Source organism: Hemitrygon akajei, chromosome 30, assembly GCF_048418815.1.
Source record: "Hemitrygon akajei chromosome 30, sHemAka1.3, whole genome shotgun sequence".
NCBI classification, from domain to species: domain Eukaryota; kingdom Metazoa; phylum Chordata; class Chondrichthyes; order Myliobatiformes; family Dasyatidae; genus Hemitrygon; species Hemitrygon akajei.
In genome coordinates, this window is record NC_133153.1 from 32,780,741 (window position 1) to 32,805,104 (window position 24,364).

General features: G+C 37.8%; 1 protein-coding gene across 2 annotated transcripts in view; it reads right to left on the reverse strand.

The window, feature by feature from the left end:
* The window catches only part of wdr93 (WD repeat domain 93), a 66,148-nt gene that overhangs the window by 12,219 nt on the left and 29,565 nt on the right, over window positions 1-24,364 (reverse strand). For both annotated transcript variants that reach the window (XM_073032559.1, XM_073032560.1), the window contains exons 7-13: window positions 17,704-17,785; window positions 11,324-11,504; window positions 10,254-10,324; window positions 8,376-8,465; window positions 6,111-6,242; window positions 5,529-5,730; window positions 1,088-1,148 (exon numbers count right to left, since the gene is read on the reverse strand). In XM_073032559.1, coding sequence (XP_072888660.1) covers window positions 1,088-1,148; window positions 5,529-5,730; window positions 6,111-6,242; window positions 8,376-8,465; window positions 10,254-10,324; window positions 11,324-11,504; window positions 17,704-17,785 — 819 coding nt within the window. The remainder of the gene's footprint in view (window positions 1-1,087; window positions 1,149-5,528; window positions 5,731-6,110; window positions 6,243-8,375; window positions 8,466-10,253; window positions 10,325-11,323; window positions 11,505-17,703; window positions 17,786-24,364) is intronic.

Sequence of the window (24,364 nt, forward strand, 5' to 3'; positions counted from 1 at the left end):
TTAGAAAAATAGAGGGCTATGGGTAACCCTAGGTAATTTCTAAAGTAACTACATGTTCGGCACAGCATTGTGGGTCGAAGGGCCAGTATTGTGTTGTAGGTTTTCTACGTTCTATGAAGTGATGTTAACATATTAAACACTGATTTCCAAGATAAAGTACTCACTGGACTCCATGGAAACAAAGTTATTTCATCTCTAAGAAGTGTAGAAGCGTACCTTGAGTGTTCTTACTTCCAAGCCAATTATTGCAGAAGTGATGTTATGCAGCATATATACACAGTTCTTGGACTCACCAGAATCAGAATTAATATCATTGACATATGTCATGAAGTGATAACCATGAGACCTGCTCACTAAAGTAAACACAACTAGCTTTGATTTTTAGACGAAATTCAATCATGTAATGCCCAAAACATTTAGCTACACTGTGTAATTTTCTAGGCCAATTTAATACTCCTATTCATTTGAATACTGTTTTGTTTACAAAAATCTAACTTCTGGTAAAACTTAGGTACAATAAAAACTGACAATTAAGGAAGTAAAACAACAGTTTGTCCAAACTGCAGAGAAAAAAAAATTATTTATCATGTGCCATTATCCATTTGGAACAAAATTTATATGTAATTTTCTTTTGACAACATGGATTGTGTTGGAGGGAGGGGGAGAGGGGGTGGAGAGGGGAAGAGAGAGGGGTGAGGGTGAGGGGCAATGGGGAGGAGGAGGTGAGGGAGAGGGGGAGGGAGAGAGGGGAGAGTGAGGAGAGAGGAGAGAGGGAGGAGTGAAGAGAGAGGAGAGGGGGAGAGAAATTTACAAAAATAAATGCAAAATAACTGAGTAAATTTGAACAAGATTTTCTGCTTCTGTGCTTATCAGCAAATAATTTTCAATCCATTGGTGGGCATAAAAGCACTGTCACATAAGTACAGAATTCAAGTTAGAGCTACTGTTCTTATTGAATTTGCACCTACTGTGGCTTTGTTCGCAAGTACTGTAATTTTATTGATTACCTCATGAAAGCATAAATCACTGGCCTCTCTGTTGCATTTTGTAAAGATCGTGTGTTTCTAAAATAAAAGTTAATATTTACCTGGCTTGAGAGTTGTGGTACAAGTGCTACTGCACTGATGATACTTCCTGGCTCTTCATTTCTGTACAAAGGAAAATAGTAAATGGTCAGGCTTTACATTGACACACATCTTGGAGGCAAAATGTTGTAACACACGAGATCCTGCAGATGCTGGAAATTCAGAGTAACACACACAAAATGCAAGAGGAACTCAGCAGGTTAGGTAGTATCAATGGAAAGGAAGAAAGAATTGATGTTTTGGGCTGAGACCTTTCATCAGGACTTGAAAGGAAGGAAGAAGCAGCCAGAATAAGAAGGCGGGAGGGAAGGAGAAGGAACAAAAGCAGGCCAATGATGGGTGAAGCCAGATGAGGGGGAAGATAGGTGGGTGGGGGAGGGAAATGAAGTGAGAACTTTGGAGGTGATAGGTGGAAAAAGTGAAAGGTCTGAAGAAAAAGGAATCTGATAAGAGGAGAGAGTGGATCATGGGAGAAAGGGAAGGAGGAGAGGCATCAGGGGAAAGTAATAGGTAAGTAGGAAGAATAGGGGTAAGGGCAGAGCCAGAATGGGAAATGGAAAAAAAAGAGAAGGGGAGTGGCAGAAATTATCAGAAGTTAGAGAAATATCGACGTTCAAGTTATTAGGTTGGATGCTACCCAGCCAAAATATGAGGTGTTGCTCCTTCAACCTGAGAGTGGCCTCATTGAGGTAGTATAGGAGACCATATACTGACATGTCAGAATGGGAACGAGGATTGTAAATAAAATGCTTGGTCATTATGAAATCATGCTTGCTGTGGACTGAGTGAATGTATTTGATCAACCCCCCACCCCACCTTATTCTGGCCTCCTTCCGTTTCATTTCCAGTCCTGTTTAAGGGGTTCGGCCTGAAGCATCGACTCTTTATTCCTTTCCATATATGCTGCCTGACCTGCCAAGTTCCTCCACCATTTTGTGCTTTTAAATTGGTAAATTGGTTTGTTGTGATATATCCATGTCAGGATCATCTTGTGTGTCTAGTTTCTCTTAAGTAGGAACTAGCAAGCATTTGTAGCCCACCTACCTCCACTTCTGGTCCTCTACAAATAAGGTTTGAAAGCTGGAGTGGGATCATGCAATGAAGTGGAATCGGAAGTGCAGTAAGAGCAGCTGTGAGGCACTCAGTTCATGACATCAAGTGACTCATTTCAGGGAAATGCCGAGCATTTCAAGTGGCCTGTCATTTTTCTGTGTTGTGGAAACACTCAATAAGAATAAAAGAGGGGAGGGGAAGGGATTGGTGATGAAAACATAGGTGACATAGGGTCATAAGACATTGAATTGTTGTGGGAAAAGCTAAGGAAATGCAAGGGTAAAAACACCCTGATGAGAGTTGTATACAGACCCCCAAACAGTAGTAAAGATGTGGTCAACAAATTACAATAGGAGATAGAAAACTGCATACCAAAAGAGCAATGTTACAATAGTCATGGGGGATTTCAATATTTAGGTAAGATTGGGCAAATCAGGCTGGTGCTGGATCTCAAGAGCCTTCAAGATGGCTTTTTAGAACAGCTTGTGGTTGAGCCCACTGAGGGAACAACTAATCTAAATTGGATGCTCTGCAATAAACTAGAATTGATTAGAGAACTTAAAGTAAAAGAACCCTTAGGGGCTCTTTAATATGATTGAATTCACCCTGACATTTGAGAAGGAGAAGCTGAAGTCAGATGTATTAGTATTATAGTGGAGTAAAGGAAATTACAGAGGCATGAGAGAGGAGTTGACCACAACTGATTGAAAAAGAACATTGGCAGGGATGACAGCAGAGCAGCAATGGATGGAATTTTTGGAAGTAATTCAAAAGTCTCAAGATAGATACATCCAAAAGAGTAAGAAGTATTGTAAAGGCAAGATGACACAACCGTGGCTAGCAAGATAAGTCAAAGTCAATATCAAAGCCAGAGAGGGCATATACGAGGGGTGATTGATAAGTTCGTGGCCTAAGGTAGAAGGAGTCAATTTTAGAAAACCTAGCACATTTATTTTTCAACATAGTCCCCTCCTACATTTACATGCTTAGTCCAGCGGTCATGGAGCATACAGATCCCTTTTTGTAGAAGTGGTCCACAGTGGGGGTGTTTGATAAGTTCATGGCCTAAGATAGAAGGAGATGAGTTATTAACTTCAAACTTTCTGCATTATCACTCAGAGTTGAACTGCATGTAAGGAGAGCATCTTGGACCTCCAGGTGGTCCACAGCAGGGGGTGATTGATAAGTTCGTGGCCTAAGGTAGAAAGTGTTATACAGCTCTCGTTACATGCACATGCAATTCAACTCTTTGAGTTAATATGCAGAAAGTTTGAAGTTAATAACATCTCCTTCTACTTTAGGCAATGAACATCAATCACCCCTGCTGTGAACGACTTCTGGAGGTCCAATACGCCGACTTCTACAAAGAAGGGATCCGCATGCTCTACAACCGCTGGACTAAGTGTGTAAATGTAGGAAAAATAAATGTGCTGGGTTTTCTAAAATGGACGCCTTCTACCTTAGGCCACGAACTTATCAATCACCCCTCGTAATAGAGCAAAAATTAGTGGGAAGTTAGAGGATTAGGAAGCTTTTAAAACCAACTAAAGGCAACTAAAAAGTCATTAAGAAGGTAAAGATAAAATACGAAAGTAAGCTAGCCATTAATACTAAAGAGGATACAAAACGATTCTTTGGATACATAAAAGAGAGGCAAGAGTGGATATCGGACTGCTGGAAAATGATGCTAGAGAGATAGTACAAAGATTCAAAGGTTCATTTATTATCATAGTAATGAGGGACAAAGAAATGGTGGATGAACTGAATAAATATTTTGCATTAGTCTTCACTGCGGAAGACACTAGCAATATGCTGGATGTTCGAGACTGTCAGGTGTCATGAAGTGTGTGAAGTTACTTTACTATGGAGCAGGTTCCTGGGAAACTGAAAGTTCTGAAGGTAAAGTCACCTGGATCTGATGGACTACACCCCAGCATTCTGAAAGAGGTGGCTGAAGAGACTGTGGAGGCATTAGTAATGAACTTTCAAGAATCACTAAGTTCTGGAATGATTCCTGAACACTGGAAAATTGCAAATGCCACTCTACTCTTTGAGAAGGGAGAGAGGCAGAAGAAAAGGAAGCTATAGGCAATATAGTCTGACCTCAATGGTTGGAGAGATGGTAGAGTCGATTGTTAAGGATGCAGTTTCAGGGTACTTGCAGACGAATAAAATAGACCGTAGTCAGCATGGTTTCCTCAAGGGAAAATCTTGCTTGACAGATCTGTTGGAATTATTTGAAGAAATAATAAGCAGGATAGATGAAAGAGAATCTGTTGCTATTGTGCCCTTGGAGTCTCAGAAGGCTTTTGACAAGGTGCCACACATGAGGGTGCTTAACAAGACAGGTGGTGTTCCACAGGGCCTGTGTTAGGACTGCTTTTTTTTTTACGTTATATGTCAATGACTTGGATGACAGAATTGATAACTTTGTTGCAAAGATAGTGGATGATACAAAAAAAGGTGGAGAGGCAGGTAGCTTTGAGGAAATAGAGAGGCTACAGAAGGACTTAGACAGATTTGTAGAAATGACAAAGAAGTGGCAGATGGATTACAGTGTAGGAAAGTGCACAGTCATGCACTTTGGTAGAAGAAATAAAAGGATAGCCTATTTTCTAAATGGAGAGAAAATTCAGAAACTCAAAAAAGTGCGAAGGGAATTGGGAGTCCTTGTGCAGGATTCCCTAAAGGTTAATTTGCAGGTTGAGTCTATGGTGAGGAAGGCAAATACGATATTAGCATTTATTTCAAGAGGACTCTTCTATAGAAGTAAGAATGTAATGTTGAGGCTTTAAAAAGCTCTGTTGAGTCCTTACTTGAAGAATTGTGAGCTGTTTTGGGCCCCTTATCTGAGAAAGGATATGCTGACACTGGTTAGAGGGTTCAAAGGAGGTTCACAAAAAATAGTCCAGGACTGAGTGGCTTGTCATATGAGGAGCACTTGATGACTGTGAGTCTGTATTCACTGGAACTCAGAAGAATGAGAGGTGACCAAATTGAAACCTATCAAATGTTGAAAGGCCTTGTTAGAGTGGATGTGGGGGGATGTTTCCTATGGCAGGAGAGTCTAGGACTAGAGGACATAGCCTCAGAATAGAAGGGTGCCCTTTTAGAATGGAGATGAGAAGGGATTTCTTTAGCTAGAGAGTGGTGAATCTGTGGAATTCATAGCCACAGGCAATTATATATATAAAAAACAGAAACAACCCTCCATAACTTTTAGCACCAGATTAAAAGATTTTAGAATTAGTGCAGGGTAAGTTAAGCCATATTTTATTCAGCAAAGTTTGAACAATCATTGATGGTGCACAAAATCAGCATCAACATATAAACTATGAGTTTCTGCATCTTGAAATTAATATCAGTAAATTCCACCTTCCGTCCACGTACCTCCCTCGCAATGTTGTAATGGTACCTTTGCAGTGTGCAGTGGCTGTGATGAGGTAAACAGCGCCACTTTTGCAGGTTGCTACTATTTGTGATTTTGGATATCCATCCAGTGATGCAGAAGCAGCACAAGAACTGGGCTCGAGAATATGTAGAGTCCTGATAGCACTGTCTGCTGAAACTGGCAAAACTGATATTGGAATGCCTAGAAGAAAAGTATGGGTTTGCTTTTAATAATTTAAAACCCCAATCATGTTCTCAGTGTTATTTATTTTACTACTTTTTTATTTGAACAGTTTTCCTTCTTTTGCACATTGATTGTTTGTCAGTCTTTGTAAATTTTCATTGATTCTGTTGCATTTCTTTGTTCTGCGGTGAATGCCCGCAAGAAAATAAATCTCAGGATTTACAGTGATATATGGTGTATATGGTGATTTAGGTGACATATAAGTACCTTGATATTAAATTCACTTCCATCTTAAATCAGGAGAGCCAAGAACTAAAATCAGTAAACAATTAACAGCAGATGTATAATTTCATGAATACTGATAAGTCAAACACCCAAATAAAGAAGGAAAGACATACCCATATACAAGTCCCATACCGTCACTGTCCCATCTGCAAGGCCAATCACCAGGAGAGATGCACACATTTCCCCAGCAGAACAGGTGATTGGAGAAGCATTTGGCCAGACAATATTAGCTTTAGGCTCCAAGTCTGTGGACCAGCAGAAATATTGAAATTATCTACATACTTCTGTTTTATGCATTAAATCAAGACCTTTAATAAATCTTAAGAGCCCACATTTACTTTGATATGCAATAGAGCCAAATCTATCCATCTAAATTGGAAACAAAACCAAAGGCCCTTATAAAAAGATTGAAAATGATAAAAACAAATTAATCCAGGAAGCTATAATTAGGCATTTGATGGCTTATGGATGGATCAACAGCTTTGAAGTGATAGAAAAACACAAATTAAAATTTTAAATTGCCAGTTCATAGAGTTACATATTTATGTAAGTGCATTGCTTACTGCCTCAACAATTCATTTTATTGACTTCAGTGGAATGAATTTCAAAGCCACATTGTGTCACTGCAGAATCAAAGAAACAGGCTCATCAGCCAATCTTGTCAATGCCATCCTTTTTACATAGTTACACCAATCCCATTTACCTACATTAGATCCATAGCTTTCTATGTCTTGCCAATTCAAGTACTTGGCTAGATGCTTTGTAAATGTCATTCAGTTATCTGCCTCCACCCACCATCTTTAGGTAATGAGCTCTAGACTCTGACAGGCTCTGCTGAGAAAACACACTCTCCACCTCAGATCCCTCCCAAGCTTTTATCTCTCATGTTAAACATAAACCTTACCTTGGATATACCTGGCAAGGAAAACAAGTTTTGCTACCTACCCTATCCATCCCCTTATAATTTTATAAACCTCCACTGGGTCATTGCTCAGCCTCCTCCATATTCCCGAGAAAACAAACCCAGCCTATCCAGTCTCCTTATAACTGTAATTCTCCAATCCAGTCAATGTCCTGGTGAATCTCCTCCATTCTCCCTCCAGCACAAACACTAAGTTCCTAGTTGGCAGCCAAAAGACTGTAGATGTTGTCTAATCAGTAAAGCAGTAACATGATACAGGGGTGTAAGGGGAGTCTGGGAAGGGGTAACACCTCTGGTGAAGAGGCTTGTCATCTCCAGTCTGGGGCAGCTCACTCACTTTTGATCTCCACTTGTGGCTCCAAGTAGCTGTTTACATGCGATAGCAGACACACCCCGGTAGAAAGCTTCGACAGAAGGGCTAAACCTGGTGAGGGTAGCCGGCAGCCTCATACCCCAGTGAGTTTGAGACATGCCCTTCCTAGCATGTGAATTCAATGCTGGTGGACTGAGCGAATTACATCTACAGTGAGATCTAACGGTCAGGAAGGCGGTACTACAATGTTCCATGGAGAGTGAAGGGCATGACAAGGCACAGAAGATGTCGTGACCATCTACTGCAACCAAGGAAGAACCAGTTTGTGACACTTGTTTCTACCACTGGACCTAGACTTCTGAGGTCACGAGAGTAGAACTGCCCAGTGCAATGGCTTTTCCACTCTAAAAACTCTCTGGCATAGGTTTCCTGACATTGTCGGACATGATGGAGAACCACCAACATGATAACCCTGCTCTTAGATTTTGCCAGTCAAGACAAACATCCCACATTCCTTCATCAGCATGTTAACTACTTTAGGCGCTACTAATTTCAGGGATCTATACACCTTTATCCCAAGATTTCTCTGTTCATCAGCATTCTCCATGGTTACATCATTTATTGTGTACATTCTAACCTTGCTTGCCTTTCCAAAATACATCACTTTGCAATTGTCATAATTAAGTTTCATTTGCCATTGATCTGTCTAACTTCTGAGCTAATCTATCATATATATCATGTAGTTTCATACTATTGCTATCCCTACATCTATACTGCCAATATTTCTTGTATAAACTGTATAATTATATATCCTGCCTTCTATAGTCACACCCAAATCACTGACGTGTAACACAAAAATCAAATAACCCAGCATCAATCCAGCAATGGTCACAAACTTCCAATCAGAAATGTTACCCTTCACTGCCACCCACCACATCTTATTAGCAAGCCAAGTCTAGATTCAATTTGTCAGGCCATTTTGCAGCATTTTTAACCTTTTAGTCCCCAGATCAAAGCAGATGCAACCCAGAAGCATGCACTTCAATATATGGCTGTAGTTAATAGTAGGCTTAAAACAGCATCAGAGATCCTGTGTGACAGATTGAGTTTTATATTGTTCTCCCCCACTATTGGTGTACACACCTATCTTTTCTTTCAATCCTGGTATTTTCAGTATGTAATGAAATAGTACATGGCTGCCGCTCCACCATACACACAAGTCATTCGGTAGACCTTGAAGGAAAATTCAGAAGACAATTCACCAAGGCTACAAAATGTAGGCATCAACTTTCATGTATTTCCAAGCTCATCCTATAAAATTGCAATGAATTTGGCTTTAGACTTTATGATGTTATCTTTCTCCTAGTGGCTCTTAAACTAAACTTTGGTATTGCCTATCACTTCTTATATATTACATCATTACATCCCATTTTCTTAGTCTCCTTCATCATCGAAATTACCCATTCACAGTAATCCTTCAAGGGTATTCTTTATAAAGTGCTCAGCCAAAAATATTTTTAGAACTTCAGATCTGATGAACAATGCATTACTTTTGGTGAGTTGTCATGTGTTTTGATGCGATTTACTTCATCACACATTTGCAGTAAGGGTGACTGGATGTTTTTTGGACTTGACAGTGACCAATTATCCATGGGAACTAGATCGATAAATGCAGCCAGGCAGTTTCCAACTGCAAAAGCCCTATCTGAAAAAAAAACATAGGAATCTTAATCAATGTCGTTGGGGAATAGGCTCATATCATAATGTTGTGCCAGACTCCCCACAAACTGATTATGAATAAATAATCACACTCAAACCATAGGATACCAGATAGAATGTGTGGAAAAATGCATAATAACCTTTTTTCCTTTCAAAGTTAGGGTCTGTGAACTGATCTTAGTTTACCCTACACATCTGTACTGACATTAGACAGCTGAAGGTGCCTTATTCTTTGTACTAATTTTCCTCATGTTGATGACCAGATTATTAAGAAAAAACAATATTTAAACTTGTTTTTTTCCTCTTTGTATGCTAGGTAAAATATCAGAACATAGTATTTTAATATAAAATGATCATGAGGTGAAATACAAGTTGATTTCCATACCACTGGGCTTCCAATTTCAGAGGCATAGTTTGGAGGTTCTTAGTAGACATTAGCCTAAAGAAATAAGCAAGATGAATGTGGGCTACCGAGTTCCCAGTCTCAGGCAAATTGTTAAGGCATGGGTCAGATGGAGGTTAGAAGCCTGCCTTTTTTGTACTGGGAGATTTGAAGAAAAATATAAACTGGGCTATTATCATGCATCTCCTTATGCATAGAAGAAAACAACACCGCAAACACTACGGGAAGGCATCACTAAGACTTGCCATAAGCTACACTCTAAGACTGTTTCATGTACAAGTGTAAAGGAAAACAGAGTAATTGCTACTCTGGATCTGATGCAGCACAATAAGATAAAAAACACAATTTAAAAAAACAATTAGTATAAATACATAAGTTAGCTTGTATACAAAAGATTAACTGTTGTGTCCATAAAGTGATGCAAGGTACAGGAGTATCTTTACATAAGGTGATGGATGGGGAATGATAAAGCTGTGGAGGGGTGGATTAGTGGGTGGAGGTGTTGCTTGTGGAAAATAATTGTTTTTGAATCTGGTTGTCCTGGCGTGGATGCTACATAGCCTCCTTCCTAATACAAGTGGGACAAATAATTCATGAGCAGGGTGGCTGGAATCTTCATATTGCTAGCTGGTTTGCGATACCTTTCTTTATATGCTGTAGGTGATGATAAGTAGGCTTGTGCTAGTGGTGCATTGGGCAGTTTTGACTACCTATTGTAGAGCCTTCTTGTCAGTTGCAGTGCAGTTTCTGTACCATGCAGTGGCCCAGCATGTCACAATGCTCTCCGAACACTCTCTTTGTGTGGGGTTAAGAGAAAAGGAAGACAACTGAAAGAGAGCTTCACCCTTTGGTTGAAGAGAATGTTTATAATGTCAAGAAAAGAATAAGGAGCATCTTACCAGCTTGAGTTTTCTGCTCCAGACCAACTGGAAGTAGCCGTCCAAGGTTCAGAAAATGAAATGTTGGTTGACTGTAATATTTATAAAAAACATTTATTTTGACATTCTTTATTTTATAGAAAAATTAATCAAAATACGTATATGCAATAATTATTTAAACAGCGGTACAAGTCATGCAGCACAGAAACTGACCCCTTGGTCCAAATCTTCTATACTGACTATGTTGCCCAGGGAGCCTGTTCTATCTGCCCTTAGTTCAGCCCTTAGCCCTTTAAACTCTTTATCCTTGTACTTAACTAAATGTCTTTTAAAGGTTACAATCAATATTTCTAGCAGCTCATTCCAAGCAGGCACTACCTTTGTGTTAAAAAGCTGCCCCTGAGGTCCTTTTTAAATCTCTCACCTCTGATGTTAAACCTACGCTCTCTTGTTTTTAGGACACCCCTCTCACCCTGTCATTGCCCCTAATGATCAAAAATCACAATCAATGACCAAAGATGTGTTCAAAGTAAATCCATCCAATTATCTGCTGAATATATTAAAAGTGACCTTAGCACATATTTACCCCTGTAGTTATCATCTATGTTAAATTCTTACTACAGACCAATGTATATGATGTAAAGTTCAATTAGTCAATCATCTTATCAACATTACATATATCTGGGATGTGGGATGAAACTGGAGCACCCAGGGAAAACCCATGTGGTCACAAGGACAATGTACAAACTCCACACAGACTGCACTGGAGTTCAGGATGGGACCTGGGTCACAGGAGCTGTGAGGCACCAGCACTATAAGTGGCACCACCGTTCCATCCCATTACATGACCATTACTGAATTGTCTTTTGTAGGAGCTTGCTGCCTACAAATTACCAGCTATGTTCAAATTATCTACCATGTTACTGAGATTTCAGAGTTAATAACACTACAAGAAATAGTTTATTAGCCATAAATACTTCACAAAACCCCAGAAGGGACGTAAGTAGTGCAGAATGAAAACAAACCTTTCATTTAATTCTGCTACTTTGATGTTAATATGTTAAAGTAAAAATATTAATGATAAAAAAGACCTTTGCTTTTCTTCGCTCTCTTCTGTGGTGTCTTTAGATAGATAGGTCTCATACATTTCTTCAAATACTTTTTGTTCTGCATTCCATTGCTGCGTGGAAATAACATGGTTTTGACCTGTACCAATAATGTTTCCATCATCAAGCTTCAGAAGAGCATCAAATGCATTTTTCCATAGGCAATCTGTATAAAAATTGAAACATTAATATCAAATTAATGTTGATTAATATGTATTTAATGATAAGGGCTGAGAGTGCAGGAATTCATTTATTTAACCATTTTCTTGGGATTGGAAATTATGACTTGGTGTTCCTTGATATTTTGTTTCCCACTCATACTGAGGATCTGCTTAACCATCTGCACACTCTCTGGAACATTATTTATTTTCTAAATGACCCATGAAAATGGAGTAACAAAGGAAAAGAATGCAAAGGGAATGAAGAATCTTCTCCCACTCAACTAATTATCGATAATATATTTTCTCCAGTTGTCTGTTCTTTGGTTTTATTTCATCTTATAACCTTTTCATTTGTATTACTTCTCTGCTCTAGTGGAAGATCATTATTTAAACTGATAACCCTATCTCTCCCTCAACAAATGTGCCTTTTCCAATGCTTACACTTTTCTTCAGATTCATAATGTCTATTCATTTTTGCATCAGATATAGTGTTTGATGGTGGGTGAAACGTTACTGAACAAATAGAACAAAATGATTTACAGAGAAATCTGAAGAGCAAATGGCATCCAACGTGGACATTTTCGTAAGTCTTGTAAGGGACCAGAGTCAGAATTTAGCATACGGAAAGATTATAGGTCTCCATTTGAGGTTTACTGCATAAAAATGTGTTATTACAACCAATGAACTCACATTCAAGGACTCTACAACTCACACTCTGAGTATTATTTATTTATTGTGTTTTTTTGTATTTGCACAAATTGTCTTTGTTTGCACATTGACTGTTTGTGAGTAGTTATTTTTATTGATTCTGTTGTACTTCGTTCTACTGTGAATGCCTGCAAGAAAAAATGTCAGGGTAGTATATGGTGACATAATCATACTCTGATAATAAATTTACTTTGAACATTGCACTTCAGTTCCACTGTGATTTGATTATAAGTATTTACAATTCATGTTTATAGGTGGCACATTAAGGGAAAACTACATAAAATAAAAACACTGTTCTAAAAATGGGTAGAGGAACAAAAGAACTTGTGCACATATGTGCACACATTATTGAATGTGGAAGAGCAGTTTGAAAAGGCAGTTAATAAAGTGTGTGCAATTCAGGGCTTTCTCATTGAGGCACTGGATATAAAAGTAGGATATTATAGTGGACAGGGTATTATTGGATCCTGTGTCAGTTGAAGTAGTGCCTACAGCTCCTTTCATTACAGGGAGGATGTGATGGCATTTGAAAGGATGCAGGAAAGGCTTATGAGGATTGTTTCTGGGATAAGGAACAACAGTTACAGGGACAGATTAGAGAAGTATAAAAACAGATTGAAGTGAAGTAAATAAAATGATGAAAGGTCCTAACAGAATGAATAGTGGGAGGGAGTTCCCGTCTGTGGAGGGGCTGAGTACTCAAGATTACAGATATAAAATAAAGAAGAAGAGAATTAAGAGGAACATGAGAATAAACTTTTTTTTAAAAAACACAAGATGTGCTTGGAATCTGAAATGCTCTGCAGAAGTGGTGGAGATAAATTCCACTGTCAACTTCAAGAAGTAATCAGATAAACATATTTCCTGAAGGGGAAAAAAATGTAAGGATACAGAGAAAGGGCCAGGGTGTGCCATGATATATTTGCTTGTGTTGTAACCCTTCAATGAATTACACGAATAATACATTTTAGGGCAGAGGTGGCAAGAGGGTGGGCAATTCACATTTTAAAGATTCTATTTTTTGCAGTAAATGAAAATTGAATAACTCCTTTTTGACTGATAATGGAGTTTTTGATATTTGGAGATTTCGTCATCCTAATGACAAAGAGTTTTCTTTTTTCTCACATGTTTATCACTCCTATTCGAGAATTGATTATTTTTTTATTGACTCTTGTTTTATTCCATCGGTAATTGGTTGTAATTATGATATTATAGCTATTTCTGACCATGCTCCTTTAAAACTTTCTATTAATTTTACGGATACAGCTTTAAATGCTAGACAATGGCGATTTGACTCTACCTTATTGCAAGAACCGGACTTTATTAAATTTATGAAGGAACAGATTGATTTCTTCTTTTCAACTAATTCCACGGAGGATATCACATGCGGAACACTTTGGGACACTTTAAAAGCGTATATACGTGGACAGATTATCTCGTATTCTGCTGGTCTGAGAAAACGCATTAAGAAGGAAACTTTTTTACTGATTGATAAAATTAAAGAGATTGATAAGAAATATTCGACTACTCCTAGCATGGAACTTTATAAACAAAGGGTTGAACTTCAAATGGAACATAGTTTATTACTTACATCTCCGATAGAAAATCAATTAATGAAAACCAAATCTGATTTCTATATACATAGTGATAAATCAGGAAAACTGTTAGCTAGTCAGCTGAAGAATGTTTCAGTTAAACGCCAGATTACTAAGGTTCGACAGCAGAATGGGGATTTGACAGTTAACCATGATGACATAAATAAGTCTTTTCAAGACTTTTATACCTCCCTGTATAAATCTGAATTCCCTCAGGATCATAATACCATGTGTGATTTTCTCGGGAAATTGAATTTTCCAAAACTATCATCTGATGATATTTCAGTAATAGATACTCCGTTTACGGATGCGGAAATTAAAGGGGTTATTTCCTCAATGAATTCTGGGAAAGCACCAGGTCCAGATGGGTATACAGTAGAATTTTTTAAATGTTTTTCTGACACTCTATCTCCTTGGCTATGCAAGGTGTTTGAAGAAGCAATTAGATTGGGGAAGTTGCCACAATCTTTTTATAGAGCTTCCATTTCTTTAATACTGAAGAAAGATAAAGACCCTACTGATTGTGCATCCTACAGACCAATATCTTTATTGAATGTGGATTCTAAGATTTTTTCCAAGTTGCTGGCTTCTAGGTTGGAGAAGGTATTACCCCAAATTATTTCGGAAGACCAAACCGGTTTTATTAAAAATCGCTATTCTTTTTTCAATGTTAGGAGATTATTGAATATTGTTTATACTCCTTCACATAATACTTCAGAATGTGTTATATCATTAGATGCGGAAAAAGCATTTGATAGAGTTGAATGGCCCTACTTATTTTATGTGTTGGAGAAGTTTAATTTTAGTCCGACCTTCATTTCTTGGATTAAACTGATATATCAAACTCCAGTAGCCTCGGTGTTTACTAATAATCAAAGATCTCCATTTTTTCGTTTATTTCGGGGCACTAGACAAGGTTGTCCTCTTAGTCCATTACTATTTAACATCGCTTTAGAACCTTTGGCAATTGCCATCAGAGAATCACAGGATATTTTAGGTATTAATCGTGGAACAGATATTCATAAGGTATCTTTATATGCAGACGATTTATTATTATTCATCTCTAATCCTGAGAAATCTATTCCAGCAGTCTTATCATTGTTGGCTCAATTTAGTGAGTTTTCTGGGTATAAGTTAAATCTTAATAAGAGTGAATTGTTTCCTTTGAATAGACAGGTCCCAAATTATGGTATTTTACCTTTTAAATTAGCTAACGATTCTTTTACTTATTTAGGGATTAAAATTACCAAAAACCATAAAGAATTATTTCGGTTTAATTTTTTACCCTTAATTGATCAGATTAAAGGTTTGTTTACTAAGTGGTCACCATTATCTTTATCTCTGATAGGTAGGATTAATGCTATTAAGATGGTTATTTTACCTAAATTTTTATATGTTTTTCAAGCGGTACCAATTTTTATTCCGAAATCCTTTTTTACTAATGTTGATTCAAAAATTTCTTCATATATATGGCAGAATAAAAATCCCAGGTTAGGTAAAATATACTTACAGAAGACAAAGAAGGATGGTGGGTTGGCATTACCTAATTTCAGATTTTATTATTGGGCAGTTAATATTAGATATTTGATATGTTGGTTGAAAGAATGGGATGGTCCTTTTGGCCCTCATTGGGTGAGTTTGGAAACCAAATCGGTTTCTGCTTATGCTCTGGGTTCTATCTTAGGGACATCTCTCCCTTTTGCTCTTTCTAAATTGCCGAAGCGAATTGACAACCCAATAGTTAAATATACCTTACGTATATGGTTTCAATTTCGGAAATTTTTCGGGTTGACTCAATTCATGTTAAATAGTCCTATTGTATCTAATTGTTTTTTCCTTCCCTCAATTATAGATCATGCTTTTTTGGCTTGGAAAACTAAGGGATTATTAAGATTTTCCGACTTATTTTTGGACAACTGTTTTATGTCCTTTGAGCAACTAGCTAATAAATATAATTTGCCTAGATCTCATTTTTTTAGATACTTACAGGTTAGGCATTTTTTAAGTACGGTACTTCCTTCGTTCCCAAATTCTCTGTCTTCAGATACTTTGGAAAGTTTGTTTGAATTAAACCCTTTTCAAAAAGGGCTTATATCAAAACTTTATAATATAATTATGAAGATACGTTCAGCGCCCTTTGATAAGACCAAAAATGATTGGGAAAGAGAACTTAATCTTATTATTCCTATTGAGAATTGGGATAGAATTCTTAAATTAGTTAATACATCATCTATATGTGCCAAACATTCATTATTACAATTTAAGGTTGTACATAGGGCCCATATGTCCAAGGATAAATTAGCTCATTTTTATTCTCATATAAACCCTATTTGTGACAGATGTCATTTAGAAATCGCTTCTTTAACTCATATGTTTTGGTCATGTCCACTTTTGAGAAAATATTGGAAAGATATTTTTGATATTATTTCGGCGGTATTGAACATTGATTTACAACCCCATCCTATTACCGCAATTTTTGGTTTACCGATGATGGACTTACTTCACTTATCTCCTTCCGCCTGTCGAATGATTGCTTTTCTCACTTTGATGGCTAGAAGATCTATTTTGTTGAATTGGAAGGAAATTAATCCTCCCACGGTATTTCATTGGCTTTCTCAAACTATGTTATGTCTAAATTTAGAAAAAATTAGAAGTGCTGTATTTGATACTTCTATTAAATTTGAAAAGATATGGAGACCATTTATTCAATATTTTCATATGATGTAATGGCCCTGTGCCGGGCTTATTGTTTTTTTTTTTTCAGCTTTAATCGTATGTATGTTGAGAGGATCGGAGTTGACGTCATGGATGTTTATGTATACTCGTGAGATACTATGAACAGCCCTTTTTTTTTCTCTTTTTAAAAGTTTTTTTTATTTTTTTTTCTTCTTTGTTTTTTTTCTTTTTCTTGATACTAGATTAGTAGATTAGCTAACTTTCTTAGATAGATTTTTTTTTCTCTTTTTTACACTATATATTATGAAATATCTAAACTTACCTTGTTCATATATATACTATATGGTTTATGCTTTGGGAAACTTACTTATGCTCTATTCATTGTTTATGTATTACTTCATGTATAATGGGAGTCTATATATTTGTAATCCCTTACCATTATTTGAATTGTATCTCATTCATAATATTCTAAATATTAATAAAAAGATTGAAAGAGAGAAAATTGAAAAATGCAAAAAATATGGAATTACTTTCAAAATATAGTTTCTAATTAACTGTATGGACTAATGGTTCACATAGTAATTACCATTCAAAATTGCCTAACTTTCTGCCTACACTATCCAGAAAACAAGTGCAGAATTTGTTTAATGGAAGAAAAGGTACCCCTCTGTTACCCAGGTGGAGAATTCAAGGTAATGATAACATTATCGGACAATATATGTAGTGCATTTTCTAAAATATATTCAGTAAGAAATTCATGGATACGCAACATATTACCAAATGCATGTGTATGACGTCTTTTTTGCATGCACCATTTTACATCACTTTGCATCATATTGTAAGTGCTGGCTGTCAGTCAGTTTTCCTCTACCTCACCCAACTCACAATTTCTTAGAAATAAGTCCAGAGCTGACAGCTGAAAACTGAAGGATGTAGTCACATCCCTTTGTGTTATATTTATATATGTGGACTGCTGTCAGGAACATATTCCCATTCCTAGCTCATAATAAAACGTGCTAATATCAACTCTTTCAAAATTAAAAAAAAAGTCTTTCTATTAAGATACGTGGCCTTTTATAAATGGACAAATCAAGCAACATTGTGTTACACATGAAATTCATTAGAAATCCTATTACGTATTCCTGATCATGAAGATATTTTGATGATGCACTCTGATAAGAAACAGTTGTAAGTATGAACACATGGAAATAATTTTGATATGTACCTGTGATCTGCCTGGGTCTTACTTTCAACACTAGAACTGGAGGTGTCAATTTAATATCTTGTGGATTTGGAGGATTCGTTTGCTAAAATGAAATAATATTTTCATTATAATAATAATCTTTATATTTCTATTTTAAAAATAAACTGTATTCTAGATAGATTAATCAGACCAAGTTAATTGTTTATATTAAACTGCTTATTTCTGAATGCCCATTATAATCCAGAAGTTCGTCTGCATAAAACATCAACGTAAATGAACTGTATCAAAAGTAAACCGTTACTGTCTGAGTCACGATTTTTTAATTTATTGTGATACAGCTTGGAAGAGGCCCTTCCGGCCCTTCAAGTTGCAGTGCCCAGCAACCCCCAATTTAACCCTAGTCTAATCACAGTACAGTTTATCATGACCAATTAATCTACTAACCGCTACATCTCTGGATTGTAGAAGGAAACTAGAGGATCTGGAGATACACACATATTTCACAGGGAGGGCATACAGACACCTTGCAGATGGTGTTGGAATTGAACTCTGACATCCCCAAGCTGTATTAGTGTCTTGCTGACCACTATGCTACAGTGTGGTCTTAAAGAGGCAAAAAGATTTAAAGATAAGCTTTGTTTGTCACCTATTCATCAAAACATTGAAATATACAGTGAAATGTATCATTTGCTTCAACAACCAACACGGTTCAAATATCTGCTGGGCAACCCACAAGTGTCGACATGCTTCCAGAACCAATATAGCATGCCCAAAACTTACTAACACAAATCCATATAACTTCAAATGTGGGAGGAAACCAGAGCATGTGGAGGAAACATACAGTCACAGGGTGAACATATAAACTCCTTACTGTCTGTAAGCGGCAGGAATTGAACCCCGATTATTGACCATCGGCACTGCAATAGCACTGTGCTCACCACTAGGCTACCATGCCAACTGATTGGTAATCTATGAAAGTGTTGAAAGCAACAATGAGCCTCAATCAGCTTCAGGAAAATTTCCTTTAAAAGTGTACGTCTGTCATTTTCTTTAATCAGATAATTCAGGAAAGTTGGGAGTCACCATAACTGACGTCCAATCCTCTATATCTCACAAGCTTAACTTTAGTGCTCCATTGTGCTGCTTCACAATATCATCTTTTGAATTGAATAACTTGAGTAAAGACACAGCAAGTAAGAACTTATAAGATGTATAAGGTATTGTTTATGTGGATCTGTTTTAATATGCAATACTGTAAACCTCATGCACTTTTAAGTTGCAAGGTGCAAAATTAACAAATCTGGAATGCTTACACTGCACATTTTAATGTGGAGAAGATTTTGATTTGGCAAAGGAGATAAGTATATATAAAATCAAAACAGCAAGCAATGTGAATTCAGCTGATAAAGCAACCTAACATGCAGAATCAACTGCAATTCCAGCAACAAACATAACTACTGTATGTTGGAAAAGTAAAGTGTTTAATCCTCCCCCCCCCCACTTAAATGTGAAAAAAATCAAGTTAGTCCAGTTTGATTTACAGAAGCATTTTTAATGCAACCAGTTAGTGACTTCCCATAGCAGAATATTACTTTATAAGAGCAATGGAGAGTTCTCATTTGCTGAATCTGGAACCTAGTTACATTGGATGTTAAAATTAAAGCACCTTTCTTCTGAAAAGGCAGATTTTTAGGGACCAGGGACAAGGCTATTCTGGATTTAGTGTTATGTAATGAACAGGATTTGATAAGCGATCTTGAAGTAAAGGAGCCATTAGTGATCATAATATGATAAGTTTTTATCTGCAATTTGAGAAGGATAAGGGCAGCTCGGAGGTGTCAGTGTTGCAGTTGAACAAAGGAGACTATGGAGCCATGAGGGAGGAGCTGGCCAAAGTTAACTGGATGGATATCCTAGCAGAAAAGACAGTGGAACAGCAATGGCAGGTACTCTTGGGAATAATGCATAAGGTGCAAAATCAGTTCATCCCCCGGAGAAGGGAGGATTCAAAGGGGGGAAAGGGGCCACAGTGGTTGACAAAGGAAGTCAGAGATTGCATAGCATTAAAAAAAAAAGGAAGTATGACAGAGCTAAGGTGAGTGGGAGGACAGATGATTGGGAAATTTTTAAGGAACAACAGAACTTAACTAAAAAGGCAATACGGGGAGAAAAAATGAGGTACGAACGCAAGCTAGCCAGGAATATAAAGGAGGATAGCAAAAGCTTTTTTAGGTATGTGAAGAGAAAGAAGATAGTTAAGAACAATGTTGGGCCCTTGAAGAATGAATTGGGTGAAATTGTTATGGGAAACAGAGAAATGGCAGAAGAATTTAATAAGTGCTTTAGATCTGTCTTCACTAAGGAAGACACAAGCAATCTCCCAGATGTATGGATGGGCCAAGGACATAGGGTAACAGAGGAAATGAAACAGATTGACATTAGGAAGGAAACGGTGATGAGTAGACTGATGGGACTGAAGGCTGACAAATCCCCAGGTCCAGATGGTCTGCATCCTAGGGTACTAAAGGAGGTGGCCCTGGAAATTGCAGATGCATTGGTAATCATTTTCCAATGTTCCTTAGATTCAGGATCAGTTCCTGAGGATTGGAGAATGGCTAATGTTATCCCACTTTTTAAGAAAGGAGGGAGGGAGAAAACAGAGAACTATTGACCTGTCAGCCTAACATCAGTAGTGGGGAAGATGCTAGAGTCCATTATTAAAGATGAAATAGTGGCACATCTAGATAGCAGTGATAGGATTGGGCCCAGCCAGCATGGATTTACCAAGGGTAAATCATGCTTGACTAATCTATTGGAGTTTTTCGAGGATGTAACCAGGAAGTTAGACAAGGGAGATCCAGTGGATGTAGTGTACCTCGATTTTCAGAAGGCATTTGATAAGGTCCCACATAGGAGATTGGTGGGTAAAATCAAAGCTCATGGCATTGGGGGGAAGACATTGACATGGATAGAAAACTGGTTGGCAGATAGAAAGCAAAGGGTAGCGGTGAATGGGTGTTTCTCGGAATGGCAGGTGGTGACTAGTGGGGTGCCACAGGGCTCGGTATTAGGACCACAGTTGTTTACGATTTACGTGAATGATTTAGATGAAGGCATTGAGAATAACATCAGCAAGTTTGCTGATGATTCTAAGCTGGGTGGCAGGGTGACATATGATGAGGATGTTAGGAGAATTCAGGGTGACTTGGATAGGCTGGGTGAGTGGGCAGATACTTGGCAGATGGCATTTAATGTGAATAAGTGTGAGGTTATCCACTTTGGGAGTAAGAACAGGAAGGCAGATTATTATCTGAACGGTGTAGAGTTCGGTAAGGGAGAAATACAAAGAGATCTAGGAGTCTTTGCTCATCAGTCACTGAAGGTGAATGAGCAAGTGCAGCAGGCAGTGAAGAAGGCTAATAGAATGTTGGCCTTTATTACAAAGGGGATTGAGTACAAGAGCAAGGAAATCCTTTTGCATTTGTACAGGGCCCTGGTGAGACCACACCTGGAGTATTGTGTACAGTTTTGGTCTCCAGGGTTAAGGAAGGACATCCTGGTTATAGAGGAAGTGCAGCATAGATTCACAAGGTTAATTCCTGGGATGTTTGGATTGTCTTACGCAGGGATGTTAGAGAGATTGGGCTTGTACATGCTGGAATTAAGGAGATTGAGAGGGTATCTGATTGCAACATATAAGATTATTAAGGGATTGGACAAGATAGAGGCAGGAAATATGTTCCAGATGCTGGGAGAGTCCAGTACCAGAGGGCATGGTTTGAGAATAAGGGGTAGGTCATTTAGGACAGAGTTAAGGAAAAACTTCTTCTCCCAGAGAGTTGTGGGGGTCTGGAATGCACTGCCTCGGAAGGTAGTGGAGGCCAATTCTCTGGATGTTTTCAAGAAGGAGCTAGATAGGTATCTTATGGATAGGGGAATCAAGGGATATGGGGACAAGGCAGGAACTGGGTATTGATAGTAGATGATCAGCCATGATCTCAAAATGGCAGTGCAGGCTCAAAGGGCCAAATGGTCTACTTCTGCACCTATTGTCTATTGTCTATTTCCCATGCCTGGAAAAGTTAGAACAAAAGAGTTGCCTTTAAATACCCTTGCTCATGAATCACGTAATCTGTCAAATAAATAATTTTTAAATTAAAAATGAAAAAAATCTAGAAATACTCAGAAAACCATTCAGCCTCTGTGGAGAGAGAAACAGAATGATCTTTTATCAGACATTTATTGTCAATTTGAAATATTAACTATTTCTCTCTCTCTGCAGGAAGAGAAACCAGGGAACTACTTACTATCTGACTTGTACATTTCCATCAATATTTGTTTAAACCTGGTGTTTGCATTATCAGCAGGGTTTATTGTTTATACATTGTTTTTGAAATGTTCTTACAACTGTACATCAAATAAAATTTTACAGTGGAAGGGGACAGCAGCATAGTCAAAATTCCAATTTATCTAAAAGTTTTAAACAACTTTTAGATAAATCATCCCATGAAATAATTTACTAAAACATGTTTTATATTTCTATAAGGCTTAAAAGGCATGCTAAAGCAGCCCTCATCTGGAAAAACTGCTTGTTTGGTCTTTACTTTCCTTGGAGCAATATTGTATCAAAGCTTAAAATGTTGCACAAAATAGAACTAGCCATGCATATCAAGCCTCAGAAACCTATTGTCTGTGAGCTACTGGTGTGAAAGAGTAGAATTTTGGTGGACAATGCTAGATGGAACAACACACACAAAATGCTGAAGAAATTCAGCAGGCCAGACAGCATCTATGGAAAAGGGTACCATTGATGTTTTGGGCTGAGATCCTTTATTTGGACCCCGGTGAATTCAGGTCTTGGCCTGACACATCGACTATACTCTTTAGCATAGATGCTGCCTGGCCTGCTGAGTTCCTCCAGCGTTTTGTGTGTTGCTTGGATTTCCAGCATCTGCAGATCTTTTTCTTGTTAATGCTAGATGCACACTGGATGAAGGGGTGAAGTGGGAAGGGATTAAGAAGAGTCATAGTGAAGAGATGTTAGTCAGAGAGGATAATCTGATACAGGATGATGTAAATTATCATCAGTTAGATTCAATTCTGAGAGGAGATCAGGGTGGATCAGCAATTCATCCGAAGAGTAGATCAGAGAATCAAGCAGTTGATGGAAATGAAGATGAGCAGCAAATTAGGCATTTGAGCAGAGAGATCAATTATTTACAACCTATGTTTATGAGCTGGATGTAGGGACTGAGTGAAGTGCAGTTAAATTTGCCACAAAGAAAGGTGCATTAGCGACCTATAAAGAGGATACAGAGAGCCTACAAAGAGAAATGACTAGGTGAATCAAATGGACAAAACATTGATAAATGGAGTATAATGAGAAGTTTGGAAGAAATAATAAATAATAAACAAAGTATTATTTAAGTTCAGAGAGTGTATCAAATGTTGTGGTACAAAAGGATCTCATTTCCTAGTACAGGAAATACAAATAAGTACACCAAGTAATCTGGAAGCTAATCAAATATTGATCTTCATTGCAAGAGGTATGAAATATAAAAGTAGGGTAGGTTTGATGCGACTTGGCAAAACACTCCTGAGATCACAATTGAAACACTTATAAAATGGTAGTTTCCATTCTTAACAAAAGATATACTTGTATTGGAAACATTGCTTTGTTGATTCTTAAAATGAATAGTGAGATATATGAAGAAGGGTTTCAGCCCAAAATGTCAACTGTACTTTTTTCCATAGATGCTGCCTGGCCTGCTGAGTTCCTCCAGCATTTTGTGTGTGTTGCATGAAGACAGATTAAGCAGGTTAGGCTTATATTCAATGGCATTTAGAAGAAAGAGAGATCTCTTCATTGAAACATATAAAATTTCCACGACTGACAGCATGGGTGCTGAGAAGACGGTTTCCTCTAATGAGGGACCTAGAACAAGGAAGCTTATTTTCAGATTAAGGGGACACAGAAATGAGGAGGAATTTCTTCTCTTGAAGTGGCAGGGTCAATCTGGAGATTGACAGACACTTAAATTACCAGAGAGATAAGGAGAGACACATTGCATTCCATTTTCTATTATGTTAACTACTCACTTAGCTTCTACAGTACTGTGCAAGTCGTAGGCACATACATTTACAGATAGGGTGCCTAAGATTTTTGCATAGTACTGTATTTGTCGACTGTTGTGGAGTGTGAGTTTGTAAATCTGGAGGGAGTGGAGGATGTTGGGAATGGCGAGGATGGAGTGCCACCGGAGGGGTGTGGGACAGCTTGCAGAGGAATGCCAGGGGCAGGGAGAGGCACAGGTGTAAATATACCCAACCCTGAGACACCAGACAAGGGTCATTGATTCCAAACAATTGATTTATTGATCATCATATAATGTCTCTCTGGTGCATCCTGCTACCACCACCACCCCTTCTCTTTTCTCAACCACGATTCTCCTTTCCCTGCCTCCTTCCCACTCTCAGTCTACAATAAAAACCCATATCAGATTTATCATCATTCACATATGTCATGAAATTTGTTTTTTTTGCAGCAGCAGTACAATGCAATACATAAAATTATTACAGTACTGTGCAAAGGTCTTGTGCCTAAAACTTCCGCACAGTACTGTATATATTGCAGTCTCATTACTATTCATATTCCCACTTAGATCAGTATTGTCAGGAACTT